The sequence below is a fragment of the Pangasianodon hypophthalmus genome, chromosome 3, assembly GCF_027358585.1.
Source record: "Pangasianodon hypophthalmus isolate fPanHyp1 chromosome 3, fPanHyp1.pri, whole genome shotgun sequence".
Taxonomy (NCBI): Eukaryota; Metazoa; Chordata; class Actinopteri; order Siluriformes; family Pangasiidae; genus Pangasianodon; species Pangasianodon hypophthalmus.
The window spans coordinates 20,458,122-20,477,477 of NC_069712.1; the positions used below are offsets into that span (position 1 = coordinate 20,458,122).

General features: G+C 39.0%; 2 protein-coding genes across 11 annotated transcripts in view; both read right to left on the reverse strand.

The window, feature by feature from the left end:
* The window catches only part of kiaa1109 (KIAA1109 ortholog), a 44,938-nt gene extending 37,318 nt beyond the window's left edge, over window positions 1-7,620 (reverse strand). For all 10 annotated transcript variants that reach the window (XM_053232551.1, XM_026937620.3, XM_053232556.1 and 7 more), the window contains exons 1-8: window positions 7,461-7,620; window positions 2,521-2,629; window positions 2,210-2,326; window positions 2,026-2,104; window positions 1,722-1,786; window positions 1,288-1,462; window positions 872-953; window positions 255-448 (exon numbers count right to left, since the gene is read on the reverse strand). In XM_053232551.1, coding sequence (XP_053088526.1) covers window positions 255-448; window positions 872-953; window positions 1,288-1,462; window positions 1,722-1,786; window positions 2,026-2,104; window positions 2,210-2,326; window positions 2,521-2,617 — 809 coding nt within the window. In that variant the 5' untranslated portion in view covers window positions 2,618-2,629; window positions 7,461-7,620. The remainder of the gene's footprint in view (window positions 1-254; window positions 449-871; window positions 954-1,287; window positions 1,463-1,721; window positions 1,787-2,025; window positions 2,105-2,209; window positions 2,327-2,520; window positions 2,630-7,460) is intronic.
* A 1,020-nt stretch (window positions 7,621-8,640) lies between these two features.
* c9orf72 (C9orf72-SMCR8 complex subunit) lies at window positions 8,641-17,729 on the reverse strand. Its single transcript, XM_026942983.3, has 10 exons — window positions 17,581-17,729; window positions 14,756-15,310; window positions 14,572-14,667; window positions 14,402-14,466; window positions 14,094-14,166; window positions 13,857-13,973; window positions 13,169-13,404; window positions 9,922-9,979; window positions 9,661-9,770; window positions 8,641-9,499 (listed from the first exon to the last, which is right to left on the reverse strand). The coding sequence occupies exons 2-10, from the start codon at window positions 15,200-15,202 to the stop codon at window positions 9,313-9,315; spliced, it is 1,389 nt and encodes a 462-aa protein (XP_026798784.1). The 5' UTR covers window positions 15,203-15,310; window positions 17,581-17,729; the 3' UTR covers window positions 8,641-9,312.
* Window positions 17,730-19,356: the final 1,627 nt, after the last annotated feature.

The following is a 19,356-nucleotide window of genomic DNA, read 5'->3' on the forward strand; positions in this document are numbered from 1 at the left end:
CAATTAATTAAATATACACCAAGTCTAATAGTTTCAATTAACAATGCTTAACTATAGGTAATAAATAGGTTGTAAACGAACAGTCATGCTGTAAAAAGCAATTTTTAACTGTTGCCTGATGACAATATGACAACATTACACACAATGTACTTTATAAATTTATGTGAGCACACTGGAATAGCATTATCGCTCATGTTTACAATACAACGCTAAATGACATTACTGGAGTCGACTGGTCTACAGGGAGAACTCACTCGTCATTCTGCCGGCCAAGATATCGGGGATTAGGCACCAGCATCACACGCACATTTTCCAGAGAGCCCTTTACTATGTGCATGAACTGATCCAGATGACTGCTGGGAGGCTTGGTGGCGTAAGTCAGGAAGGCATCGTCAAAGTTCATACACAGAGTCTGAGGAAGGTGGAGATTTCCAAACGCCACCCGACCCTGAGAGAGTAAGGAAGATGGAAAAAAGTGGGAACATTGCTTTCAAAATACTGGGTTGAGGGGCCACATAATCTATTTTCATTTTTCGATGGTAGCATTATAAGTACCATAAGTGTGTTGTATAAAGACTGGGGCAGCTGCACTGTAAGCTCATTTATACCAGCTTGCCCTGGACGCACGCATATTTTCAATAATGCAAGACCAGTAACATGAGACACTATTTCAAACCTGGCCTACTTACAGACAATTAAAACAAATACCCATTGTATAGTGGGTGAATGGGCTTAAATAATGCTAAGTTTACGCTTACTGGCAGGCCAAATTAAATCAGCTGATGGGTCGGATTGCAGGCTGTAATTTGTCCATGCTGCGTCCTAGATGTACATTAATAGAAAAAATGTTTTGTGACATTGCTGAACTCACTGTACTGATGTTGACTTTTATGACAGGTATGAGGGACCTCCATGATGAAGCCGGGTCCTGAGATTCTGCTTTGATGTGAACACTTCAAAAAAGGGCGCAAAAAAAAAAAAAGAAAATCCCTTGAGGCCGTGAATCATAGGGCTTCATAAAAATATGTACATACATAATTCACAAACCCAAATCCAAATATAAAAATTTATAACATAGGAAAGCTGTAAAACCAAATTAGGCAGGTCTTTTTCTCTGCAAACAAAGCACATGCCCCAAGACATTCAGCACAGAACACCACAAAGTTCAAGCGAGCATACTTTATGATAGAGAAGAAGAATGTCCATTGGCCTACCAACTAAATCAAGTGAAAGTACTGATCTTTACTTCAGCTAGCAGATGAGAGATTGTGCGAGATGTAACATTACCTGTCAAGTGTTTTATTTTGCTCCTCTCTGCCCTTCTCCCCATCTCGCCGAGGTGGAATGAGAGTGGGGTCCAAGCCAAACATATCTTGTAGCCGTGCGTACATATCTGTACGGTTATATACATGGAACTCAAAGCCATTAACGGTCACGTACAGCCGTGTCTCAGCCTTTGGGTCTTCACAAAATAAATAAATAAATAAATAAAAACACTGATCATTCTAGATAATTCTAATCAACATGACCTATGACATGATCTATGAACATACAAGCATTTTTTCAATCTCCCAATCCTCTGTAATGTTGTGCGTTCAGGAACAATAAACTCCAACAAAGTCTGTCCAATTAAATAATTAACAACATTGATGTAGCTCTACAACACTACAAAATACATTTGAATGAGCACAGAGTATTTTTCGTGATGGTTCTTCTCTTACCATGCTGTTTCTGTTTAGGGTCATACATCTTCCACCAACGGAATATAAGGAATCCATCTTGAATTCTGGGAAAACCAAATTAGTGAATAATCGTGAAGGACTTATGTTATAAAGAACATATTTTAAGTCTCATTTAAAGTTTCATTAATTTAATGACTGGATTGTTAAATTATCAAAAAGATCTTAAATAACGAATAACTGAAAAATCTCATGAGGGAAAGCACAGACCCATAAAAATGTAAATGTCATAAACGTGAAAAATGTAACTCACACACAAACACATCTACAAGTATTGCAAGAGTACCTAATTGACATGTCTTCATTGATGAAGTAAACATCCCGGAACATGACCTTCCCAGAGAGGACAGAAAAGGAAAAGGAGCCTGCAAGTAAAAATTACAAACACGTCATCAAATACATCAAAACATGAATCTTGCCTTTAGCTATTTATCAAGATGTTTCTTCCACAGACAAATACAATTACTAACCAATGTGTATATATCCATTTTTGTAGAGTCGATTGATGATAAGGGTGAGAATGAGTCCGATGTTACGGGAGTTGTAATATGTCAAATATATAATCCAACCACAGGACAGAATTGTGGCTGTGAAAGCAAAAGAGAAACACTTAAGGAGTGATTTGACTACTATCTATTAAAAATCAAATATTTATTGGGCACAAACAAGCCAACAAAAGAGGCTGGCTAATTGGCTGTAAACTTAAGATTTTCAGGTATTTTATGAGGTGTTTTGCATGGGTAGAAAATATAGAGGAACTTTTTTTATTTTGGTAACTCACCCACAAGTAGCCACACTAAGTTGGAATTGTGTTGGGTAAGGTATATATCCAAATCATTCAGACTCGGAACCAGACTGTTGTTTTGCTTGCTCTCCATGGTTAGAGGACGCTGCAGATAAAACCATTACCATTAATAATAATAAATAATAATAATAATAATAATAATAATAATAGTAATAATAATAATAATTAAAGCTGCAAGCAGCATTTTCGGGGGCCAAGCACCCAGATGCACATTCACAGACACTCTACAATTATTGCCTAAGCAATCACAGGAAAGCAGAGCCATAACTTTAGGCAAAGGGATTCAAAGGGATTCATTTGTACTTTCACTCATGATGTGCTTGTTTTAATCACAGACAGTGGTGGAATTCTCTGACTCTAGGAGGAAAGATCTAGATGAACAAATGGGAAGCAGGGTGGCATTGCTGCTGCAGCTGCCACTACTGCTGGGACCTGTGGAATTGTCCGTTGTTACTTTAACCTTTGGTCATGGCTGCTACTGCTCCAACCTAAAAAAAAATTTTTTCTTCTTGCAATTTAAAAACATATAAGGTATTTATGTTTTTTCTCATCAGTCTGGGCCCATTTCCACATTTTGTGCAAGTTTAGACAGGTCTTAATATGATGTGAGCCAAATCTGGTGAAAATTTGGAGGAGTACCAAAAATGGCAGTTAGATGGAAGCATTTTCGGCAGGTTATTGTAACTTTTGACCAGTAAGTGGCACTGTCACAAAATTTGTTGAATAGCCGCAGGGCATGGTCCCGAAGCTGCCTATCAAAATTTTTGTCAGCGTGCAAGGTCATTGCTGAGATACAGCCTCACTTTGGCAGCTTCGCTGTCAGATTTGTTGGCAAACCATTTGGAATATCAACATTCTTTTGATAATTTTTGTCCAGGTTGGTTTGAATATGTTGTATGCCAAATTTGGTGTTGATTGGACATAATGTGTAGAAGAGTAGCGGGGGGAAAAAAATGTTTTTGACAAAATTCAAAATGGTCAACAGAAAGTACTCTTGAATTTCAGATCTTGGTGTGCGTTCACTTCAGCATACCCAAGGGAATTATACGAAATTTAGCAAAACACTTCATATAATATAAGGAAAAATTTTTTTACAGTTCTTGACCACAAAAACATCTTGGGTACATTCAGGGCATGGTCCTTAAGATACTTGTCAAGTTTCGTGATGATATCTAGATGTATTGCTGAGCTACACCATCACATCCTGCTTTTTGCATTTACCAGTGCATTACAGGAGAACAATTTTGAATATCAAATGTTCCTTAGACCCTCCCGAATTAGTATACTATATTTCACAACTTTTTACCAGACAGTTCTATGGGCTTCCATACACACCCTAGCCAGAAGAAGAAGAAGCGGAAGTAGAATAATAATAAGAAAACATAGAATAACAATAGGGTGCCTACACACCTTTGGTGCTTGGCTCCCTAACAATAATAATAATAATCTGTCTGTGTTTCGGATGTTCTCCCCATGTCCATGTGATTCAACCACCCAAAAATATGCAGGCGAATATAAATCGGCTAAGATGAATTGTCCCTAAGTGAGAATGTGTGTGTGAATGTATGTGTGTGCATGGAGCCCAGTGATGACTGGCATCCCATTTCACACCCAGTGCTACTGGGATGGATTCCAGATCCATCGTGATCCTGGCCCATATAAAGCAGGTACTAAAGATGAATGAATGAAAGCAATAATAATAAAAATTCACATAGTAGCTTGCAAAGCCATATTTAAATAACTGAAACTGTTCCAAAATGGTTCAATGCTAGTTTTATAATCTGTGCTTCAGTGAAAGTAGTCGAGTTTGTGAGCCTCCCATGGTCTGAACCCCCGGTGCATTTCTGGTGTGTTTATCAACTAGTTGGTAGAGTTGGACGATATGACAAAAATATCATATCACAATGCCTAAAGACATTTCTATGATACACTATATACATGTAGCGCAATATACAGGTTTGCTAATATCTAGAAAAATAAATTACCTTAAATTGAAAAGGGTAAAAAATAAATTCTAGTAATTTGAATAAATTCTCATTATACTTATTTTTATATAATTTTAATGGTTCAGTACAAAATTTTAATATCAAATCAGCTGCTTCTAATCTGAGTATGTAACTGCAGCATCTCAGAAAAGTGTACTTCATATAATTTATCACAATATCTATAGTACTTCATCACTATGTGCTACTAGTTGGTACTCTGTGTGTGTACTAAAAGTCTTGTCATTGCCATTTTGTTGGTGATACCATGTGATAGAACTGTAAATAGCAGAGACAAGAATAGCATATGTTTCTGAAAAACTATTCAGATATTTTGAATGCAATACTTGGCTACTGGTTCACTTCTACATAATGCATCTTCATGTTGACTCGCCCTACTAACACATTATGTGTTGCCTTCTATGTGAAAGCAAACAAACGGTTAAAAGATGAGGAAGCAGATGCAGGAAAGTGTTGCACCAGAAGAGTTGCAAGTTCATAGACGTGTGATTTTTTAAGACATCTGCTGTGTTTACATGCACACCAGTAGTTGAATATCAGTGTGATTAAGATTGGGTCAGGTACATTCCATATACCCTAATCCACATCAGGTTTAAGCCAGGTAATTACATAGACATGGAATTTAGATGTGTAAACACATTATATAATCTCAATCTTAGTTTTGTAAATTCCCACAACTCAACATATTATGACAGCTTTTAGACATGTGCTTCTTTTGTGCTGTGGCTTCATTTATTTACACCTGCCAAGTAGTCACACGTCCTGAGATATTACTCAAAGGTGCAAGAAAACACAGAGTTTGTACTCAAGGTGTGTTTATCTGCTCTCAAAAAAGGTATCTGTTCTAGTGGACTACAGATACTTTTTAAACATTTACTTCAGGATGTTGGATTTCGCATTAATCAAATAAATAACAACCAAAAGCAGATTTGAAAACAGATTTAAACAGATTTCATTAAAGATTTCATTTAATTAAGAGGCATCTGTTTCTATACATAGTACTCCAAAATTAGTAGACAAAATATAAGTGGAAAATTTCTCAGTTGTGTCTTGGACAGCTGTGTGTCTATATGCATCATTAGTTCTTGCATGATAGAGCTTTCTCAGATGCATTTGCATCTGGAGTCTGTTGCTGTTGTCTAAGTAGCAGACAAAGACAAAGGCCATGGTAGAATTTTGGCTTTTCAATGACACTCAAATGACGATTTATTATATAATAAGATATGAAGCTGTTCTTCAAGCCTAGGACTGTTGAATGTACACAAGAGACACAAATCACGGTTGATACAAAGGAAGAAATATTTATTTATGAGCAATGGCATTGTGCAGCAAGAAAAAAAAAGGTTTAAAGAACATAAATGGGACAAAAATCACCTCCAAACACACATGCACAGCTGACTAGAACATGCCTCCAAAGTAACAGTGGGATCAAAATAATAGTGCTCACGGTCCAATGTATGTGAAGTTAAAAACACTGACATTCAAGGGATAACACTGTTTTGTCGCTGATGTGCAAAAAACAGGTAAGCTACTATAAAAGGAATGATTAAGGCGAAAATAAAAGTTGGGCATGCATGAACAGATCTAGTAATTATGCAGTGTGCAGAAGTTTCACGACGCTCATCACACAGTGAAGATGTGGTTGCTCGGAAGAGTCTAAACCAGAGATCGGGAACCTTTTCAGCTGGCAGAGCCATAAAAGCCAAAAAAGTTACGATTTTTTTCTTTAAAGAGCCACAGAAACATTTTTTGACATTTTTATATGCTTCGTATTATTATAGTTATTATCTTTACTACTACTGCATAATTATCAGAAGTAGTAATGTAATAAAATGGACTGCTTTTCTTGTTCATGCAAAAGAGCAACAAATCCTTTATTTTTTCCCCAAACATGTGAATAGGTAAGCTACTATGAAAGGAATGATGAAGGCGAATCTGAAAATAAAAGTTTGGGCATGCATGAGCAGATCCAGTAAGTATGCAGTGTGCGGAAGTTTCATGACACTCATTACAAGATGAAGACGTGGTTGCTCGGAAGAGTCTAAACAGACTGAAATATTAATCTGTAATATTTCAGTTAAGGTTAAGGGTTACTAGGGTCACTAAGTTCTTCTGCATCTAGTGGAAACTTCCAGATTATTGAAAATGACTTGTGCAGATGATGATACTGTTGTTCAGCACAACTGTGATTGTGGTGATGATATAAACAGAACGAGCTTTGGATTTGTGGATTGAGTGTGTGGACTGAGGATCTCTGAGGACTGGATTAAGAGTCTTTTACAGCCAAACAAGCCAAAGTCCTAAAAAAAAAAAAAAAAAAAAACACCCGGGTTGAGATGTTCCCGATAGCTTTAGCAGGTGGCAGATGGGTGTTGTACTGCATCCAAAGGACACTGTGTGTGAACAATGCATTTTTTTGGTGTTGCCTAGTTTGTTTGCAAGACTGTCATCTGTATCAGTGAGTTTGTCAACAATATTCCACACAAACACAATTCAGAACCCCCTAACTTGGGCGTTGGACTGTAGCTACGACTAATGTGGTAGTGTGTGGTAGTCCAAGCAACACTCGTCTTGATGTGAGTGAAACATCGGAGTAATCCGATTAAGCGATGAACATTCTCAAAATAATACAAACCTTAATACTGCTTTCATGACAACTACATAGTTTCGACCACTCTTCATTCCATCTTTCTCCAAAGACTGTGCTTTAAAATGACATGGTTATATAATAAAGCTAAATATCCACGCAGGTTCAGTGTAAGTGTAATGAGTGTCTCGGACAGCAGTGTGTGAAGCTCGGCTAGTAACGAGCTAACAGCTAGCTGTTTAGCTACCGACCCTTATGACTGTAGCCCAGGCCACAGGCTGTTAACCCGCACACCATTACTAAAGGAACCACAAAACTAATCTTACCTCACATTGTAAACTGCGGAATTATATCTCAAGTCGCCATAACAATTCTTAGTGAGCCGTTTTCGTGTTTTCCCCACAGCCGATAGCACCCACATCTCAGAACCTGTTTCCGGAATATTTACATAGACGCCATAGGTTTTCCTGGGTTTTTAGGTCACGTGCAAAATGTAACCAATAGGATGTTCAGGTTTTTTTTAAAGCGCCCACAAACAAATAAAATCATCAAACAAGGCACGTGCAGTTAACCTAACCGTGTTCAGGCGTTTATTCGCAAGAAGTGTAGATAAAATGAATGTGGAAAAAGCTGATGTAATCTTCTACAAACTCCATGACAACATATTTAAAGTGCCCATGAAATCAATATTGAAGTTTTGTGGCGTTTAGTATGAATATGTTAGCCTTAAAGTTATCTATAAGCTAGTGTGCTCCAAAACAATGACAAAATATTCAAAATTTACAGTCTCTCTCTACCACCAATACGGATCAATAATTTTGATGACATCATTCTGCCCTTCGGCGGCTCATCAGATTTTCTGTCCAATCAAATGCTTGTTGAATCTGAAGTGTCCCGCCCCCAACATTATAAATACCGCTTGCCGCGATTGCGCGAGAGAAATCTAGTCAGTAAATAGGAGTTGTAAATGTGTCTTTGGCTGTTCGAACGTTTATTCGGTTTTTCCAACTGTAGGTTGGTTAAGAAGGAAATGGCTTGAATTCATTCACTTTGAAAAAGGAGGTTTTTGTGGCAGCTTACGACTTTGTAGCAGGTATCAATATCGCTCAGACTAGCGTCCATGATACTAACTGTCAAGTACAGCTTAGCCCTGGCTGTGAGGTAAGCGAAACGCTATTGGCTATTTAAAAAGGGGGAGGAGCCACTTCATATGTCCCGCCCGGACTTCCTGTTTCAGTGGAAATTGTCAACACATCAAATAAACAAGCGCTTCGTGTTTCATGGCACTTCATCGCTGTTACTGCCGTCAGGAAAACATACAGGTTCACATGGGCCCTTAAGCTCTTGTTACCAAATATACATTTTATGTTAATAGTATAAACATATTAATTAATTGAAGTATTTCAGAAAACTTCCATGAGTTGCCATTTTATTAAAAAAATACATTTGCTGAACACACTTTCCAAGGTGTAGGCAAAAGACCACCATAAAGAGAATACACCACCATTTGAGCTATGCCTTTATTTTCATTTTAAAAAGTTAACTGACATACACATTGTTTTTCCAAAGGGAAAAAAACAGCAAAACCTGCTTAATTTAAATACAACCACATCAGTTAATTCACCTTCAGATTTATTTACAGATAGTAGCCCTGTGACAATATTAATCAACACCTTTTCTTAAGTCTGTTTGCTTTAAAATTCTTCCATGTACAACATGTAGAAGCATACCTAATGAGCTGCATCTTCTTTTACATGACCTCATGATTATCATGTCTCCATGACAACACTTGGCCCTCATAACAAGCAAAACTTTATTTATTCATAGTGAGCCATTACTGTCTGTAGAAGAAACATCAGAGTAAGGCTGTGCCATCAGAGGCACTCGGTAGCAGCATCACAATCTTCATAGTTAAAATAAATTCATGATGAACACAATGAAGGCCCTGCCCTGCATGGCACTTGTGTGGACAGTTTCTCAGTCTTTAAAGGCAAAAAAAAAAAAATGACACAACACATACACAAATACAGTTATATCTGTTATTATACAAATAATGGTTCAAGCAAGCTCCAGAATCAGTGCACATACACATACATTATACACAACCATACTTTTAGAACATGAACACATATCACCCATCTTGTGGATTAATGATATTGAGTGTTTCAAGGTGAAAGGTCAGAAGTTCATTAGAATATCACGCTCCTGCACACTGGTGAAGAAGGGCTTCCCGAACACAAAGGAGTGAAGGCCTGGCCGTAGCTTCTCTGCCATTGCCATGATGATGTTCAGGTCTCCTTCTATAGTCAAATCCAGGTCAGTCTTCATATTACGCAGTGACCGGAATGGCTTCTTCCCCTTTTGACTACAACAACATTGTCACCAGCAATCAACAATGACTTCCTGTTATCTGATCCTAATTAACATGAACATTAACTATAACAGTTTAACATGATACTAATAACTAATTTGATCATGTATGTAGTGGCAGGATCTGTGATCGTAGTAGAAGATTATAGTACATACGTCTCATCCTCAATATATCTGAGCAGCGTCAGAGCCTTCCTGTGCAGCAGTAGCAGAAAATGGGACAAGTATACACTCCTAAGGTTTAGACCTGGTTTCAGTAGGAAGACCTACACACACAAGACACACGTAGAATGGTCATGAATGATGTTTAGGCACACAGCAAGAAATGCATGGACACATATTTGTGAAAGTCATCTTAGACAAAAGTGCCAAACACATAAGCATGTTTGGAAGGATGAAGAGGAGAGCATCCCGTACCTCATCTATGAAAGACTTTACCAATGAATCTTTGTGCATGACATCCTGAAATATATTCCTAGATAGAGAAAATAGCATCATTACTGTATACAGCACAGACATACTATTGAAATGCATGTAAATTAAAAATGCAAATAATTAAAGTTGTTTGAATGTACAGTATGCACATATAGTCAGGTCCATAAGTATTTGGACAGACACACAATTTTCATAATTTTGCCTCTGTACACCACGATGATGGATTTGAAATGAAGAATCAAGACGTGATTGAAGTGTAGACTTTCAGCTTTAATTCAAGGGCCTTAAAAAATATTGCATTAACCGTTTGGGAATTACACCCATTTTTTTTTTACATAGTCCCTCCATTTTCACAGGCTCAAAAGTAACTGAACAAACTAACAATTATATATAAGGATTATTTTAAATACTTGGATGCAAATCCTCTGCAGTCAATGACTGCCTGAAGTCTGGAACCCATGGACATCACCAAATGCTGAGTTTCCTCCCTTGAGATGCTTTGCCAGGACTTTACTGCTGCCGCCTTCAGTTGCTGCTTGTTTGTGGGTCTTTTTGCCTTCAGTTTTATCTTCAGTAAGTGCAAAGCATGCTCAATTGGGTTGAGGTCAGATGACTATCCCGACTATTTATGAACATTTCTTTGCCTTGGTTGCTTTCACGGTATGTTTTGGGTCATTATCCATCTGTACTGTGAAGCACCATATCAGTTTTGCAGCATTTGACTGAATCTGAGCATAAAGTATAGCTCTGTACACTTCAGAATTCATCTTCTATCAGCAGTCACATCATCAATAAACACCAGTGACCCAGTTCCATTGGGAGCCATGTATGCCCATGCCATAACACTTCCTCCACCATGTTTGACAAATGATGTAGTATTGCTTTGGATCATGAGACAACCTTTCCTTCTCCATACTCTTCTCTTCCCAACATTCTGGTACAAATAATCTTGGTTTCATCTGTCCAAAGACTCTTGTTCCAAAACTAGGCAGGCTTTTTTAGATGTTTTCTAGCAAAGTTTAATTTGCCCTTTCTGCCAGTGGTTTGCAGCTTGAGGTAAACCCTCTGTATTTCCATTCATGAAGGCATCTCTTGATTGTCAACTTGTTGATGATACTTCTACCTCCTCCGGAGTGTTCTTGACTTGGCTAGATGTTGTTAAGGGGCTTTTCTTCACCAAGGAAGGAATTCTGCGATCATCCACTTTAGTTGTCGTCTGTGGCCTTCCAGGCCTTTTGGAGTTGCTGAGCTTGCCAGTGCATTCCTTCTTTTTAAGAATGTACCAAATTGTTGATTTGGCCCCTCCTAAAGTTTCCGCTATCTCTCTGATAGGTCTGTTTTGTTTTTTCATCCTAATGATGGCATCCTTCACGTGCATTGACACCGCTTTGGACCTTTTATCTCCTTAATTAGTCATGATATAAGAACAATGCATAAGAACAGTGCACATGATAGCCTCAGATTCCTGTTTCTGGCTGACAAGACTGGAACACAATGTGGTCTTCTGCTGTTGTAGCCCATCTACAGCAAGGTTTGATGTTTTGTGCATGTTGAGATGCTTTTCTGCTCATCACAGTTGTAAAGAGTGATTATATGAATGACTGTGTCCTTCCCGGCAGCTTGAAGCAATCTGGCCATTTTCCTCTGACCCCTCTTATCAACAAGCCGTTTCCACCAACAGAACTGTCGCTCCTGCAATGTTTTTTGTTTTTCACACCATTCTGTGTAAACTCTAGAGACTGTTGTGTGTGAAGTCACAGAGTTCACACTTTTCCCCCATTCTGATGTTTGATGTGAACATTAGCTGAAGCTCTTGACCTGTATCTGGATGATTTTTTGCATTGCAGTGCTGCCATTATTGGCTGATTAGATAACTGCATGAATGTGCAGGTGTACAAGTGTTCCTAATAAAATGGAAGGTGAGTGTATCTACATTGCAAAATTAGGTTGCCCAAGCAAGAAATGGTAATAAGGGCAAGTTAGAAAAGAGTCATACAAGTGTTCTTTAACTGAGCTCTGAGAAAACTTCAAATCAAATCATGTTTACAAATATACGTGTTTCACAATGCCATAATTTGATTCTGTATCTTGATGAGATGAGGCCACAGCAAAAATGGCAACATGCCTCCCATCCCTTCCATAGTCGAAGTGCACCACCATTTAAACAGAGATCAAATGGTACAAATGCACTTTCATTTATCATGTCATGCTCCTTGCTACCCACCCCACTGTCTGATGGACAGCTAAAGACGCCCCACTGTTCTGAAAGGGGGTGACAGCATGAGGCTTTCTGAAGTCTCCTTCACCTTTCAGAAACAGTCCTAATGAAGTAGCACAAGCCCTTTACTTTTTATTTGGCTCCTTTCTTAATTGACCTACTTCCTCCCTAAAGCCAGTGTTATACTTCATGCTTAACTAACCCCATATACTCACCGGCCTCTTCAATAAGAACATCCATACACCTACTTATTCACGCTACGCAAACTCAAATAGCTACTCTTTACAACCATGGTGAGCAGAAAAGCATCTCAGTAAGCACAAAACCTCAAACCTTGAGGAAGATGGGCTACTATAGCAAAAGGCAACATCAAAAACATTCCTCAATTCCCCAGTACGCAATTCCTGCCCAGTCCGAGTGAACCTGCTTTTCTGCTCAGCACAATTGTAAAGAGTGGTTATTGGAGTTCATATAGCCTTCCTATCAGTTTGGCTATTCTCGTTCACTCTTCAACCTTTCTCATCAACAAGGTGTATCCACATACATGCTGCTCATCTCACTGGATGTTTTTGTTTTTTTTTTTTGCATCATTGTATATACAATTTATAGTTGTGTTGTGTGAAAAAAAATCCCAAGGGGATCAGCAGTTTCTGAAATATTCAAACCAGTCTGGCTGCCTCCAACAACCATGCCGCAGTCAAAGTCACTGAGGTCAGATTTTTTTCCCCATTCTGATGTTTGATGTGAACATTAATTGAAACTCTAGACCTGTATCTGCATGATTTTATCCATTGTGCTGCTGCTACTTGATTGGATGGATAATTTAATGAATGAGTAGGTGTACAGGTTTTCCTAATAAGTGTTCCTAATAAGTGATTATATGTACACACAGCTGTTTGACAAGACGGTAAGCTTGCATACAAATCAAGCAGAACTTTAAGCAACATGATGTTTGAGAAACTTGAGAAAAAGTGGTGTCTGACTATGTATGTGGTGTGTGAAAGAACATACAAATCAGGAGTAAATGACTCTTGTATGTTGATGAGGTGGTCAGGGCTGATTTCGTCCTCACTGGTAGTCTTCCAGAGGGCACTGAGTTCGGCCCGCATGTAGCGGCGCTGATGGTACGTGTGTTCGTGACAAGGAGGCATCTGCTTCACTGTGTTAATGTCCACGTCAATGTGAGTAGATGGATAGGTAGAAGAGAGGACCTGTCGGTAAGGCAACACAACACTCCCTGTGGAGTCCTGTGTGCAGACAGAGTACACAGATTTACTTACTCTCCACAGTGCACATTCATCAATCACTCCACAATCAAACCAAGTACAACCTAGAGGGTTGGGTCCCAAGGGATCCCAGTTCCAATGCAAACATCTAATACTACCACACCTGTTAGACAAGGAAACAAGATTGTAACCCAGGTTTGGTCACCTTCAATTACTCATATAGAACATTCAAAATGATCTGGATTCCTGCAAACTCTTTTGTCCTGTCTCAATGATGCCAAAACCAAACCCAGCTATACGGTAGTGGGAAGGTAGCCAACATTCCTAATAATGCATATTTTGCCCTTACAAAACAAGCTGACTCAGCTCAAATAACTTTTAATGCAATTCCTTTTAAAGTACCTGGGTGGGTTCCAAGCCATAATAATGAAGACTGCAAAGGTATGAAGTGCTGTTAGGATGTGGATGTGTACCTTGAGCAGGCCCTGAACGAACAAGCCAGTGTCGTATTTGAAAGTGCCGTCAGCGCGGCACAGTCGTGAGCACTTCCTCTCAGCGGGTGTGAGGAACAGACATAGCGTCAGCACAATCTACGGCACAAAACAACTCAACCAGTTAACCTACTGTGCTTGCAACAATACGCATTTTTGTCCTGAGTGTGATAGTACTACTGAGCATGCAAGAGTGTTTGTGTGTGTGTGTGTGTGGACCTTATTGACTTTGTCTGGGTTACTGCCAACAACAACGGAACAGCCACAAGTCTGTAGATGAGAGCTGATGGCTCTGGAAAGAAGAAGAAAAAAAAAAAAGTTGGAGGATGATTCTATTTACATAGCACTTCACACATGCAAATACAAATATTGATGGAAACTTGGCCAGTCATACACAAGTTATTTTTACGAATACTGTATGCTTATACATCAATGTCCAGTGAGTATTTTCCTGAGACTTTCTAATATGTTGAGAGGATATTCTACCATTTCTTAATATTGGTTTAGTCATTGTTCGCAGCACTTACTTGTGCAGAAAGTCCTCATGACAGCTGTCACCTATATCATCATCATTCAATAATGTGTCTTTGATCTATTACAAAAAAAAATTAATGTTTTTTGTAAGACTAATAATGATTTACAAAAAAAAGCAGAGTAGAAGAGTGTGTGGGAGACAGAGGAAGGGAGACTGACTCACATCAACTTCCTCTGGTACGCTATGAGTCTTCATGGATGAGAGAAGCTCCATGATAGGAACAATCTCTGAGGTTAACAAAGCAATAATTCCATAACCCTGCAATACAGATGACACACATTCACTAGATTTTAGAAGGCAAAGCTTTAAGGGTTTTAGAGTGGCAGATAAGGATAAGGCTACAGACCTTCTGCATATAGATGCGTCCCTTGCGAACAGTGTGCTTGAGCCTTTCCACACACACACTGTGCAGCGGAAGGTAGAAATCCAGTTCTGATTGAGGCAGAATGATGGACAGCGCGCACGTGTTCTTGTCACCCTTCAACTCTCCATCAAATATCAGTGACACAATGATCACACCTTTCTCTGCCAAGACGAAGAACTTTACGTCCACAGCACCGCTCTCGGCACTGCGCAGAATCTCACCGTTCAGCGTGTGATTTGCCAGGAAAGTCACCTCGCCGTCACTGAGTAACATCGACCCCTGACCTTTCGGGGCCCAGATGTGCCATACACGGGGTCCCAGGATGTTGTCCCAGTAGGCAAAGGTAGCTGCCAATAAGGGGCACCATCCCTCCACCACCACCTCTGTTTTAGCCACGGCTGGAGACTGTGGTGGGCAACCAGTAGACATGGTACCTTACACACTCAGATTCTCTCCTAGTGGCTCTCTCTTTCTGAGTTGACAAGCAGATCATTAACTCTATTTACTGTTGTTTTATTCAGCCACCTATTAAAAATCCTATGAAAGGGGAAAGACAATGTCATAAAACTGTTCACAAGCTAACAGAAGATGGGTCCAGGAAATGATCCATCAGTGCAATGCTAATAACTCATCATGATCAGCACTGAACATCCCCTATCAACTCAATAGGGCTAACTTAATATAGTTCAGTGGAAAAGTTTGCATGCAACCTTTAGTCTACTGGTGAAAAATTTTACATTAAAATATCATAGCAACTGAGTCTAAGTCTATAATAATATTAAGTTTAAAAAGTTTGCATTCCCATTAACATGCTATAATTAATTTATTTTAAATGTGTAGTTTTTCTGTTCAGTTTTATTTAAGGCATGAAAAGGATTCAAGTTAAGAGTCAACAGGATCAGGAACAAAAAATGCCTTTAAAAGAATAGATAGTACTGAAGAAAGGTCACCACATCATTTAGAAATGATTCAGAATAGAAAGCAATAGACACAGAGACACAACAAATAGACCCCATTTACATCCCTTTCACAAATATTTTGTTTGTTTCACTATTTCCCTAAAACAAACTTTTGCCCATTTCTTCTTTGTGTCACAATTTTCTATACATTTCTAAACATTTTTTAATCTCTCTTTACAAGACTTGACGTATCCCTACTCCTAAAAGTTGTCTGTCTCATAAACTTCCACCTGGTTCTCACCTCCACTGAGAGGTATTGGGTTTTATGAAGAGCAATATCCCACAGTGTCTGGACCTCTTCCAGTGTGATGCCACAACAGGTGTACAGAGCATATATCACATGTGCTTCATCCCACACTAGCACATAGGAAAAAAGAAAAACTGCTACTACAGTCTAATATCTGTGAATTAATGCTCGGCATTCAACATTAATTCCATCTAAGCTTATCACTAAGCTTTTGGATCTGGGATTTGGCTCACACAGTGTGTGTGATTAGTTTGATCTTCTGCATAGGCACGCTACAAGGTAGTGTGTTGAGCCTGTTGCTCTACTTCAAATACTCCACTAAACATCCAGGGAAGATCTACAACAAAGACTACCCACATGGAGGAGGTCATAACAGAGAGGTATAAGGACAATAATGCATATGACACAGTGGCTTATTGCATGAAATGCTTGGTTGGGTGTTGTGTTGGTTGGCCAACACAACAAAGGACTTCATCAGGGGAAAAAAGTGGAAGGTTTTAGACTGGCCAGGTCAATCACCAGGCCATAACTCAATTAAGCATGCATTTCATGTCCTGAAGAGGAGACTGAAGGGAGAAACCCCAAAAACAACAACTGAAAGAATCTGTAGTACAAGCCTGGAAAAGCATCACAAAAGAAGAACGAAACAGTTTGGTGATGTCAGTGTATCGCCGGTTTGATGCAGTTATTGCAAGCAAGCGATATGCAACTAAATATTAAGTGTTATTTACTTTACTTTAAGACTATCTGTTCCTGTACTATTGTTCACCTAAAAATTAGGTGGTCTGCACCGGGGTGCCATATTGTTTAACAGATCTACATGTAAATATCAGGAAATGAAAGCTTAAATTCTGATCTATTGTCTCATATTCATCTTTTGATCTCAAACCGAAATATCTTCACTGTATAGCAAAAAACAAACGAATTGGCCTTCGTCGTTCCAATACTTTCAGAGTGGACTGTAGCTGTAGAGCCCAGGTACACAACCCAGGTCCTGGAGTCCCCACTGTCCTGCACATTTGTTTGCCTTTCTGTAGCACACCTATTTCAACTCAGGAAGGGCTGCTAATTAGCTGATTATTTATATACACTCCAGGGGTACTCCAGGATAAGGCGATACAGGAAAACTAATATGAACCAGTTGGCTTGCTAACTAGCTTAATACTTATTACTTAATTATTAGGACAATCCATAAATGTTTTAAACTGAAATCTACTGCCTCATTAGATAGAACCTCTAGACAACGTTCACTGGTTAATGCTGTTTGTCATCTTCTAGTTAAAGTCTACATGTTTTGTTGCAGAGCTCGTCCTGACATTTCTGAAGGTTGAAATGGCAAAGTGCAATACATTATCCAAGCCAGCTATCTCATTTCGAAGATAATTCTCACAGGTGTTATCATGTACAGCTAGATAAAAGTACATTTTTACGAGACATTAACAAGCAACACTCATACTATTTAGCAAGATGGGCTGTAGGCATTATCAAGACTGTTATTTTTACCAAATTTAACAGACTGCTATTCGGATACAGAACTGAATATTAACAGTTCTTGTTGTCTACGCTGAGTGTGCTAACTGCCATGTTCATGAATTTCTTACCTGTTGTTATGTACTCGGTAGGAAATGAAAGGAGCACAGCCACCTCCGGCTCTTCCTGTGTTGTGACAGGACTGTCGAAGAAGAACGACGCCCTGCTGAAGCCTTCGCTAAATAGCGTCGCCCTCTGCTGGAAGGTTTATATATTATTTTTGTATAATGTAAGACTCCTGAACAACCATAACCATGTCTATTTTGTATTTGTACTGCCTGGTTAGTTATACATGTACCGTGTAGAGTAATTAGGGTTGTATGAGGCCCTTCATGTGTAGCATTATGCACAGTGGATTAACAGAAATGTGTGTGAGTTAATGTGCCACTAGATGATGCTGTTTTCCTATTTGCTTGTATTTTTATGTTACTACTTAACCTGTCAGATATTACTATTCTAGTTTGAGCAATTCTTTTAATATCTTGGTCCTAGCCAAGATATAAAAACATGCTGGGGCGCGCACACACACACACACACACACAGACACACAGAGAGAGAGAGAGAGAGAGAGAGAGAGAGAGAGAGAATCTCTAAGGGCTGAGTTCAGCTTTGTGTAAATGTCTAAAGCCTTGTCCACAATACTACACATATATCAGAAAAAAGGTTTTTGACTACTGAATGCACAAATGGCCAAAAGTATCCTCACCAGCACAGTGATATGTGCTTGCTAAACATCCTATTCCAAAACCATGGTCATTAATATAGAGTTGGTCCGTCCTTTGATGCTATAACACCCTCCACTCTTCTGGGAAGGCTTTCCACTAGATTTTGGAACATGGCTGTGGAGATTTGTGCCCATTCAGGCACAAGAATATTAGGGATCTGTGCAGATCAGGCCCTGTGCAGATCACTTGAGTTCTTTCAACCCAAACTTGGTAAACTATGTCTTCACAGAACTCACAGGGGTATTGTCATTCTGGAACATGTTTGGGCGCCTTAGTTCCAGTAAAGGGAAATTTTAATGATACAGCATGCAAAGACATGCTAGACAATTGCATGCTTCCAAATTTGTAGCAAATGTTTGAGGAAGCGCCACATATTGATGTGATGATTAGGTGTCTATGTGGTCCTTGGATGTGGCAAACAAGTGATAACTGCATTGTCCTGTGATTGGCCCCTGATTCTCCCAGCTCCAACACATTCAAGAGACAGAGCACAAGTTAATTTATCTATCGCTGTCACTTTTGTTCACTTCCTTACAACTGAACATAGCTATGCACTATATACACACAATATAAGTAAAGTATTTTTGTTGCACATCTTAAGACTATTTTACAATATGCAGTTATAGTCTTTGTAAGTTTATTGCATGTCACATTTTACGAGATAAAAGCCAAATTTGTGGCAGGCTGTGCATCCTCAGTTATGTTCATGTGTGCTGCATGTGCTTACATGATTATGATTCTCTTACAGTAGTGATGCAGTAAAGGTGCAACATTTCTGACAGTGCAATGAACTGAATCGGCCACCGATGAGCATATCATATTAAGTGGTCTAAGACCACCAGGTTTAACTCATGCCTAAGGAATTCTTTCACGATGAGTGATTTTTGCCTGCAGCAATGTTATTGTGGTGAAAATCATGCAGCGTAAAGCAGCCTTTAGTGATCTTCACTGGCCAAGACTACATCAAACATGCACAATGGATCAGACTCCAGGGTCAGGTACGATGTACAGTATGCACCTGCTCAGTATAGGTATTTCTCCCCTTTTTTCATTTCAGCCTGGACAGAAATCTTTTTGAAAAAGATGTAGAAATCCCAATGCAGAATATGGAAGCATTTTTGC

What these genes read in the sequence shown, in the direction of transcription:
- c9orf72 (XM_026942983.3), bottom strand. Translation starts at nt 15,202, where the DNA reads ATGTCTACTGGTTGCCCACCACAGTCTCCAGCCGTGGCTAAAACAGAG. An exon ending in ACCCAGACAAAGTCAATAAG is followed by an intron (nt 13,974 to 14,093) that starts GTCCACACACAC and finishes TTTGTGCCGTAG; the next exon opens with ATTGTGCTGACGCTATGTCT. An exon ending in TAAAGTCTTTCATAGATGAG is followed by an intron (nt 9,771 to 9,921) that starts GTACGGGATGCT and finishes TTGTGTGTGTAG; the next exon opens with GTCTTCCTACTGAAACCAGG.